Genomic DNA, 11,229 nt, shown 5'->3' with positions numbered 1-11,229 from the left:
GGCCGGCGGCCACCTGTCCCAGCACTGGAAACGAGAGAGAGCTGTGGAGGGGGGGGTTGTCTATTCTTAAGTGTGGATCACAGAGGAGGTCACAATTTTAAGTGGCTCAAAGAATTGTCTGTATTCAAACTGGCCAGCTGATAGGTTCTGTCAGGTCACAGAGGAAGCTGTAAGCACCCCTTTGAAAGAACATCACTTCCAGGACTATGCTTTGCTAACCCATGACAATTGCTTAGATACAAGATTAGATGTTCACACTCCTAGAATTAGCTTTAGGGAGCCTAGGTTACCTAATTCTCATCAGATATAAGGAAAATCTTTTTCCCCCTGAGTGTAGTCAAACATTGGAACAGGTTGCCTAGAGAGGTCGTGGCATCTTCATCTTTGGAAGCCAGTTGGACACAGTCAAATTATCACTGAATATCCTGAGCTGGAAAGGACCCACAGGGATCACCGTGTCCAACTCCTGTCCCTGCACAGGACCATCCCCAAGAGTCACACCATGTGCCTGAGAGCATTGTCCAAACTCTTCTTGAGCTCTGTCAGTGTTGGTGCTGTGACCACTTCCCTGGGGAGCCCATTCCAGTGCCCAACCACCGTCTGGGTGAAAAACCTTTTCCTGATATCCGACCTAAACCTCCCCTGACACAGCTTCAGGCCATTCCCTCAGGTCCTGTCACTGGTCACCACAGAGAAGAGATCAGTGTCTGCCCCTCCTTCTCCCCTCACAGGGAAGCTGTAACTGCAATGGGGTCTCCCCTCAGTCTCCTCCAGGCTGAACAGCCCAAGTGACCTCAGCCGCTCCTCATACGGCTTCCCCTCAAGGCCCTTCACCATCTTTGTAGCAGTCCTGGGCAATCTGCTGTACCTGACCATACTATGAGCAGAAGGCTGGACTAGAGACCTCCAGAGTCCCTTCCAACCGCAGGAATTCCATGATTTCTAGTTTGTTCTGTAGTTTTGTTAAATCTATCTCTGTTTTCCCTGACAACATGCTGCTGTTTACACACAGAATCTATGAATTAAATTTTCTTTTTTGAGAATCAGGGGACAGACTTGCTGCTGCAGTCCAGTTAGGGATCCAAAATCCTTCTTCTGTCAGGTCTGGTCTGAGCACAGTCAGTACACCAACAGGAAGAATAGAAACAGAATCATTTGGATTGGAAATTACCTTTAAGGTCATTGAGTACAACTGTTAACCCAGCACTGCCAAGTCTACCACTAAACCATGTCTCTAAGCGCCACATCTTTTAAATACCTCCAGGGATGGTGATTCAACCACTTACCTGGGCGGTCTGGCCCATTTTAATAAAATTAAAACACAGTGTAAAATGTATGATGTATTAAAAGAAGAAAATTAAGAACTATAGTCACACAAATATGTACTGTTTCTATAAGAGGGAGATAGAAATAAGATTTTGATTAAAATTCAGAAATAATCACCTTCGTGACCATTTACTGGTCATGTGACACTCTAGGTATTTAGCCAAAAAATTAGTAGCAAGGGGTATTTTAAGATATGAACTTCTAACAAAGACCAAGAATAGTGACATTTAATCTAAAGCAAGGAAATTTGTTTTTATAGTAACAAAGTTTCTAGAATACCCACTGTGAAGATGACAGTTCAGTTTCCCCCTTAGCCTACAGAAGGTCAAACTTCATCTTCTAAGTTCCCTGAATTGCATTCTGAGCAGCAGGGTGTACATCAGTTTGGATCAAAGGTACTTCTTTCTTTGCTTAGAGGCTCCACAAGTTTTATCCAAACGCTCTTTTACATAAAATTCATGTGAGTGCTTGGCCTAGGGGCTATAACTAAGCTCCCTCCTTTCAGGTAAATGCCTGATCACAAAGCTGCATCACACCTTTTTATGTACATGGAGTCCCTCTCTCCTAACCAGCCCTCCCCCAGCAATCTGTGAGTGCTTCATGAAAAGGCTGTGAGTGACAAAAAGAGGAGGAGAACATAACAGCTTATTTATGAGCCCTAGGTCATCTTCTTCCTGAGTTCTCCAAACATTATGGATTAGAAGATGAGCAAGAAAGTCTTCAACTTCCACAGCTATTTCACAACAGAAGGAAAGAATAAGGCTACTGTTCTTTTGAAAAAAAAAAAAAAGAAAAAAAAAAGAAAAGGAAAGGAAATAAGAACATTTTTCTTCAGAAGATGATTTTAGGATCTGACTGGAAAATAACAGAAAGCCTTTCTGCTGCATGTAATCAGATACAGTAAGTCCAAGAAAGGAGAACTATTTGAGATTTTTTTTCACACTTTACATTTTGATTGCTAACTAGATGGACTTTTTGGATACTACTTTGAAGGAACTAACTCTCTGAAATGCCTTTATGGGGAATTTAGCATCGCTCCTAAGGTTCTGGGGTTCACTATCATTTCAGCTTTGTAACATGTAGTAAGTGTTAGGTACCAAGTGTTTTATTATAATTGACCCTAGGTGATTAATGTAAGATATCAAAATGAATCTGTGGCTGGACAATTGAGAGATGTCAAATTTTCTGATCCTGGTGCTCCTTACAGAAACACTGAATGATGCTTATGAAGGACACTCATCCTCTTCTGTAATAGCTGTAACCATATCAGCAGCCAGACCTTGTCAGCCAGTTGTTCTTGCAGAAGGAAATTCATACAGTAATATGCAGTCTAACTCCTCTGTGGATAGAAACTACTAGGGATTCATGTTAACATCTAGAACAGAAGGAAGGCCTTTTTAGACATTATAAATATCAGCACTCATCACTATATGCAAGTAGATAATTAGGGTAATTATTCCAAATTAGCAGCTGCAAGACCTGCAGATGGGAATTTCAGGAGCTGGAAGCTATTGTAAGATAGAATTTCTGCAAGTTGTAAAACGCTTTCCATATTTTGGAAGATGTATATTTAATGACCCTCATATATGATGTTAAATATTTTTGTTAATATCTAAAAATAAAAATCCTTCCTGCACTCGTATAATGCTTTTGCTTTTCTTTAAAGCTGTGTTGGGGTCTGAGATGGCCTGGATTTGGAACGATTTTTCCAAGTATTTAACCTATCAGCTCAAGTAAATGAAGAACCAAGCTGAACTGGGACTCAAATTTTGCTTCTATTCTCAGTCCATGAGGACAAACAATGTCAAGGGCACTTTTTTTTTTTAATTTTGAAGGTGGCAAAAAGACTCCAGCAGTTCTCCAAAGTTCTGGATGAAACCTTCTGAGAGAACACGTGGTCAAACTTCCTCACCAGGTTCCAGAAGAATTTTCACTGTGTTCATTGCATTGTGCTCCTTTGAATGGCTTAAGGGAAAAAATAACCCAACCAAACCCTGATATTTTAATTGTGAATAATGTTGTAACAACCATAAATGCTTCTGTGATAGCCAGTGAGTTGGTCTGATTAGAAAGGGATTCTTGTTGCCTTGGTGTGTACCATGAGCACATCACAAGCACAAATGGAGCAGCACTTCTTTGGTTTTTAGCTTTGGTCTTTAGCTGTTATGTGAATTCATATAGCTTATGAATACAGAAAGCAAAAGAAATGTAATCAACAGAAAAAGTAAAGCACATAACTGTGAGATTTGTCCTTATCACAGTGAAAAAGCTTAATTTTTTAGATATTTTAATGTATGAAATCAGTCATTCCTGTCTTTTAAAATAAGATTGCAACTTCAATCAACAAATAAGCCTGTGCATACCCATTTAAATCCAGTCCTCATCTAGCTATTTGAACATGGAATTTCAGACAAAATAAAGTTGAGAAAGTAATAATTTTCTGCATTTGAGCAAGTAAAAGGTTAGTGATCAATGTCTTTTTAAACTTTCTATTTAATTATCTTTGAACTAAAATGAAGGAAAGATGTTTCAAGCCAAAATAATTATTCTATGAAAAAGTTATGAGGTTTATTTTAAGAAAATAATATTAAGACACGATAATTCTGCTTTAGTACTGAGAATTGAATGGTATCTCTTTTAATGGGCCTATGTAGATGCCAGTAACTTCTTTTTCAGCATTTGGATTTTGGTTTTAGCCATGCTGACATACATTTCATAAAGGATATTTAAAAGTAAGAGTATGTTTGTATGATATCAACTAATAAAATGACTCTCTAATTCAGATTTTTGCAGCTATTACTGTTGTCAGCTGTAGATTAAAAAATGCTTAATTAAATATATTCATTTTTAGTATTTTAGGAGACTGGCTATGACTACTATGACTGCATATAAATACCTTTTAGGTCACATAGAATCATAAAAAACATTCCTGCAACATTAATCTTATACATACTATGTCTTAGAAAAGAAACGAGCATCACATTTACAGGCTTCAAATTTGGGAAGATTTTCAATGCTTCCTTTCCAATCACTATCCAAAGGTGAATAATGTGAAAAGTTTGTTTCTTTGTATGATCTTACCCATATTTCACTCAGATTCATGCTCTGTCCTATTACTTTGTATAAGAATATTACACTTTTTTATTCTCTGATCGTTATTTCTAACATTTTTCTGATATGTGCAATCTATTTCATCTCTTCTTATCTGACTTCATTTTTCAGTCTTTTTTTTTTTCTGTCTTAAGCTTGGGTTTTTTAGTTTAATATCTCTATTTTCACTTGTTCACCCCCTTTTAAAACTTCATTTCTCCCTTAATCCTCTTTTAGGACTCAAAGCACCAGGTCTGTTCACCTAATGGTGGCTAATTCATCTGTCTTGAAAGGGCCATAAAGATGGCAAGCAGATCATGTTAGTTATTTAAACCCAATCTCCAAGATTGCTGAAACCAGTGGGAGCATTTGCTTCAGCTCCACAGTGAGCTAACTCTGTCTATAGAAGGTCTCAAATAAGTTCGACTTGAAAATCTTTATTAGACATCCTGCTTTGCAGAAACTACAATACACATTTAACTGCAATTTCAGACTTATAGTATATTAGTAAATAAAGGCATTGAACTGCTTAATATAGATGGAATCATTATGTTGATAAAGGGTTTGATGCTGCCCAGGGCATCAGCCTTGGTCCACTGATGAACTCTGTCGCATCCTTCTTTTTAACCATGAGTCCTTATAATGCATTTCAGAGAGTTGCCTATATCCTTTAAACTAAGTAAATACATAAGTGTGATTCTGGATTAGAGCCAGAGGACTCAGCACCTTGTAAGATTAAATAAAAGAAAAAAAAAAAAAGAAAAAGCAATACTGGCAGAGACAAGCTTGCTGATTTTAATCATAGGCCTTAAAACAAGGCTGATTTCACTTTGGATTGAAGAATCCACTCCTGCTCAATTCTTTGGCAGTTTGTAATGGTGAGAGATGTCCATCCACCAGCTGTTGATTATCTGACTAATGATCTTACTATTTGGAAAACCACCTCAACTTTATAAAAGCAACTGCAACCCTGCAACCACACATATTATTTAAATGGCTGCATTCCTGATATATTACAGTCTCTATCAACTATTTTGCAGTTTCTAAATAGAAAAAAGACAAATTACCACTTTTTCTTTTTTCCCCACAGAAATTTGCCCTAAATCATAATCCTATCCATTTATGCGAAGATCATGGCTTTGTTTATCTTAAATATGTCATTCATACATCACTGGTAATAAACCCTGAAGTCCTCAGCTTTCATTGAGTTTTAGGTCTGAGATACCTAATTAACCTACTGTTACCAGTAAAATCTATGTGCAAACTTTAAGACACTTCCTGCAATTTAGAGCATGTCTACAAATAGATATTGCAGCTCAGCTCACAATCCATGACTTCATCGTTCCTTGGGTTCTAACATTTATAAACTGAAAATTTCCAGCTCTGTAGTTGAAGTTAAATGGCCAAATCATTTAGGGTTCTTAGAAATCTTTTCATAAACTATCTGTTTCTGAAGAAAAATTAATTCATTTTTTGTCTTCGTAAAAGGAAAAAGGTAAGGAAGTATTTAAATATATGAAAAGAATAAAGCACATTCTGTGTGTGTGTTTTATGGTCTCTGTTAGGTACCTCAGGATGAGTGGGGAGGATACCCAGCTGGTGGGAAAGATGAAGAGATCCCGTGCAGAAGAATGAGAAGTGGGAGCTATATTAAGGCCATGGGAGATGAAGAAAGTGGAGATTCTGATACTAGCCCCAAGACATCACCAAAATTAACAGTTCGACCAGAGTCATTATTAAAATCCATTGGGCAAAGACCACTTGGAGATCATCAAAAGTAAGCTTCACTACACTATGTTATACACCTTTCTGGAAGTTGTTGTGACTTGGATAACTTCTCTTTGTGTCTTATGGACAACGGTCAGCATCCATAGGAAAAAAAATTATCTGTGTTTAAAAGGCAATTTTGTGGCTTCATTTTAAATTAGGTACAGTTTCTTGTGATTAGTGGATGAAAACCTGACATCATCTTCCATCCCTGAAATAAACCTTCTACTTCTGAATGAGTTTGTTATGTTTACTAAAGGAAATATATAGGGTTTTTTTTTTTCAAGAGTTCAAAGTTCTGTTTTTTTTCTCTAGAAGGACTGGTTTATATTATCTTTTTTTGTTATTTCATTGCTTTCTCTGAAATAGAAAATATAATCTATTCTACATTAGATATAATAGTAAATATATCATCGTACCATATATTGGGCATTTTACACCTTTTTTATCAGTATAATGCTTTCTGTATCTTATCTGCTATACTCTATCATACACATTTAAACACGTTTTGGAAGATTTTGTTTGACTGGGTTATTTTTCATTCAAACTACCTACAATATGGCCTATTAAATAACTAAAGCAAATCTTAAAACTATAGGGAAATATGTAGCTATATATCTTTTCCAATAGATCTTTATTTACCTTCCTTTTTATCTTTTCAATATATCGTTTTATAAGTAAACTGTAAATATACCTGTGAGGAGAGTTTCAAAGTGATAGCCTGATTTAAAATCTGCAGGTTCTGTTAATGTGACTGGGAGTTTCTCATGGCTTAGCAAATTCATCTTTTCACCTGGGACATAAACTAAAGAAATTGAGAGTGAAACCTTTGACCAAGTGTTGTTTATTGTTCTGTAGGCAATACCATATGGTTTACCATAGTGACTCGCCTTTTCATAAAATAAAACAAAAACCTTAGGCAAAAATCCTTTTGGCTTAATTAAATTGAATTATTTACCTTGCAATCTGCAAGAAAACCATCAACTTTGGCTATTATCAAAGAGAAGAGTTTCCAGCTTTACTGTTTCATATTGTACTGTCCCAGCCACTGTCTGGCTGTGTTCGGGGCACTGTTGTATGCCAGGGATCGTTCTCAGAGACAGTTTGGTTGCAGTAATCCCAGTTTTGGAGGGTATGTCTAATCTTATTCGTACCACAAACTAAAATCTTTTCTTAGACACTGTTCTAACTTTCCAAGCACTTACACCAAATAAAATATATTCTATGTTGTTCTTTGTTTCCAGCTAAGACTGGGCCTCCCAAAAGGGAATCTGGGTAGCAGCACAAATTTTCCAGTGGGTGGCAGGTCTTGGTGCCTGCCCTAGACCACTACAACTTATAAACAGATTCAGACAGCAACTAAACATACATATTCAAATAAGGAATATATTTCAAGACAGAAAGTACTCCTGATTTGTTAAATCCTGAAGGAAGGTGCTTATTAGTAGGTCAATACCAAATGTTGTATCTTCTTTAATTTCTCCATGTATTGCAAATACACCACTCAAAATGTAATTGATTAAAGCACGGGTGCACGGCTGATGCATGTACTGGGGTTGACAGCTGTGCTTGTTCATGGCCCCAGAGGATTTCATGGCATAGTTACCACTAACCAGTCAGAAAAGGAGGAAGCTTTTTGTAAGACTGTAAGATATTATTAGGGGCTCTGTTGAGAATTTGTTACTAACACTGGACTAGGAATAACTAAGCAGCCAGGCTGCTGATGACAGATATCTTTTAAGTCCTCAGCTTTTCCTTAAACTGAAGGGCAACACTTTGAATCTGCCAGCCTAACATACATAGGTTTTCCCAGGGAACTTCAAGCAGATACGTGACAACTATTCTGGTTCTTGTAAGTCTTTCTTGCAAAAATCTACAGATTACAGCAATCCTAAAGCACACAGAAAATTTCTTGTTGCACAGAAATACAAGGTGATGATCCTAAACTTGGATTTTCACCACAAACCACCTCCTCCCAATATATCTGTCTCCCGGTCACTGTGGTTGCCTTTTCTGTCTGGAGGATTTCTTTGAAGGCTATAGCAATGGATAATGGTTATGGAGTCTTCCTGCCTCCTCCAGCATGGCTCAGTAATCCTTACTGCACGCCGAGCACCATTTGTACCACTGATCATGCTGCTGAGCCAGAAGCCAGGGCTTTGAACAGCATTCATGACTGTATAGCAGGGCTGAATAGCATTTCTGGCACATGTCATGAGAAATTACATAATTCAAGATGTCAGCTGCATTAGCTGGCTTTTTAGCTTGTTTACCCAGATGGAGGGAGCTAGTGCACAGAAATAAAATGGGGGTTTAATTCTCTTAGTCCTCTGCTTGGGTGACAGCATAGTTCAGAACTGAGGTCTGCAGAGCACCAGTAGACTTGTAATAAAAGCTGAATATTGATAGTTTTGGCAGTATAAAAACATTTATTGGCTGTAAAACAAAGGTAGATGGATTTCATAAGAAAAAGCCTAGTTTTCTATCACTATCCTGAATATGTTAAAATGAAAATTAGAACAGCCTTCACTTAACCTTCAACAGATGTTTGACATGTGTGCATGTTTCTCCTCTGAGTACTATTAGGCGTCTTTGCAAGGATTTTTTTTTCTCATTTAAACTCTGTTTATGCTTTGACAAAAGTAATCCCTATTTTACTGGTTTGCGTTGATCAAAGATTCAGCAAACTGAACATTAAAAGTTTCTAAACAATAAAAATGCATATTTGCAGCTGAATAAATAAATACAAATAGGTAAATGTAAATGATATAATAGAAGCATCAAAATTCTGAAATAATCTCTTTTAAGCTGCTTTTGGAAAGGAGTATATTTTACTCCGAGCTGGAAAAAAAATAAAAGGAAGTGCATAGTCTGCCACTGCTGGTTTATGCAGCTGTCAGAAGCAGGTCATACACCAAACCACAGCCATCTGATCACCACCTCTGTCACAGAGATAGCACAGCCAGCAGCATCCCCAGCACACCTGTAGCCTAGGCCACCTGTCACCTCTGGATAGTGCCAAGACATGGTTCAGACACCAGCTCTGTTAGATGTAGCCACTCTCACTGTAGGATAAGAAATCTTGGCCAAAGGGTCAGGTAATGGACCTGGCTTATTTGTGTGTATAGCTGTATAGCTCAATTTTTTCGGACTTTTCAAAAATGAAATGCACCTAAATATTGAGATTACTCACTGAAGAAAAATGAATTTCAATTCTTTCTTTATGAATGCTGTTTCAAAAAACTACATAGTAGGTTGCACTACTTAGTCCTACAACATCAAGTTGAAGGCCAGTGTAATTTATTAGTATTATTAGGAAATTGCATTTGAGCAAAATATAATGCAATCAGACTTGCTGTTGTTCAGACAGGACACATACCTGAATCTGCTTCCTTTCAACTTTTTGTTTTCTTGGAATGGTGCCAGAAGTCCTATTTAATGTGAAAATTATGTTGATTCTCAGTAACCCCGGAAGAAAAAAATGTTACTTTTTAAAATTTTTTTCTTTATTTTGCACTATTGATTATACAAAACTGTTCAGATGTCAGTTTTGGTATACTAGAAGTGAAATGCAAGCCCTTCTATTCAGTCCATTGTTTTCTGCTGTGCTGTGATGCTACTGAAGATGAAGTTAAACTGTGTTGGAAGGCAGTAGTTTGTAGAAGGTATGCCGTATACTGCTAGGAATTTTCATTTACAGTAAAGGTCAAAACAGCCAAACAGTTTATAGAATGGATAGCTGAAACAAAGGGAGTGTCTGTCCCTATCCTAAATAAGCTTTGTGCAATCCTGGAAGAGAGACTGACCCACATGATTTGTAAGGGTATCCGTCCAACCTACTAAATGTCATTTTTCTGTATTTATGACAAAACCAAGCAAAGCTGAGATGGAAGCATCAGAGACACTGGGATCCAGAAAGCAAAGCTGAAAATAAAATAAGAACTTGGTACTCTGGAATAGGAAAGCAATTCTGAAAAACTAAAGATAATATGGTTATTTGATGCATTTCATTTTCAGGGGAAAAGTACTTAATATACTGATTATGTAAATGAACAGAAAAACACTGTAGAAGTAGCAAATTCCATTTTCAGTATCTCCTTTTTGAAGTGTTGTGAAAGACTCTGAAAGCCATCTCACCATTGAGTCAAAAGGAATAACAATAGCATTTAGTCCAAAGTAAATACACTCTATTTGAAAATCATACTGGTATCACTCACACAAATGAATAGTCGTGCTGTGCTGAAGTTTTCCATTATGCTCTGAAGTGACTCACAGGAAGCTATGAAGATGAAATAGGTTAAGCTACAATAAAATAAATTCAGTGACAGCAATGTGTACTTTTGTTTTGTGAACCTCTAATGGCAGACTTTTCTGTTTCTGGTAGTCCAGAACACCTTAAGCTGATGGGCGGGCAGAGAGAAAGATGTGTGAGCACAGAGGCAGTACAAAAATGTAGTGTTTTAATGAGGAAGGAAATCTGCCACAGTACAAATTATTTGGTGGACTGACACAATACCAGTGATACTTTGAGTTGTCTTGACAACCCAAGATTAAGTTTTTCACTTAATCCTCTACCAGATTTTTGCCACTGTATGTAATGAGTATCTTAAGTTATGAATCACACTCACAGAGAGAGCATCTTTGTGTTGTAGGTTGTTTACACCCATAGCACACCTGAAGAGCATGATGCATGTCCATATTTCAGCCACTCTTATTCACGGTCTGGTATCTCAACACAAAACACTTTATTAAGTATTTTAAACTAATATATCTAAAACCTGAAATGGTTGACATGTTTTCTGGGTTTATAGTAAACCAGAGCAAAAGAATGACCTTTTCACTGCTCTCCCTCTTTTCAGAGTGAGAGATTGCATCTATCCATTGCCATGCTAACTTAATGCTTATCTGGACTCTTATCCAAGGCATGCCCACATGTTCTGTTCTGTTCTGCAGAATTTATTATGGCAACAAAAATGTTGCCAAAGCACACAGCAAGGGGATTAAACCACAACCAGATCTGACAGACCCCTTGGCTCAGCCGGAATC

At 37.3% G+C, this 11,229-nt stretch overlaps 1 protein-coding gene across 10 annotated transcripts in view; it reads left to right on the top strand.

Moving 5' to 3' along the window:
- Positions 1-11,229, top strand: part of DLGAP2 (DLG associated protein 2) — a 342,864-nt gene that overhangs the window by 264,147 nt on the left and 67,488 nt on the right. For all 10 annotated transcript variants that reach the window (XM_008637654.2, XM_017739294.1, XM_017739302.1 and 7 more), the window contains one exon: positions 5,982-6,193. In XM_008637654.2, the coding sequence (XP_008635876.2) occupies positions 5,982-6,193 (212 nt within the window). The remainder of the gene's footprint in view (positions 1-5,981; positions 6,194-11,229) is intronic.

This window comes from Corvus brachyrhynchos, unplaced genomic scaffold (assembly GCF_000691975.1).
Source record: "Corvus brachyrhynchos isolate BGI_N302 unplaced genomic scaffold, ASM69197v1 scaffold136, whole genome shotgun sequence".
NCBI classification, from domain to species: domain Eukaryota; kingdom Metazoa; phylum Chordata; class Aves; order Passeriformes; family Corvidae; genus Corvus; species Corvus brachyrhynchos.
Note: the sequence above shows the minus strand (reverse complement) of the source record. Positions and strands in the feature narration are given on the sequence as shown.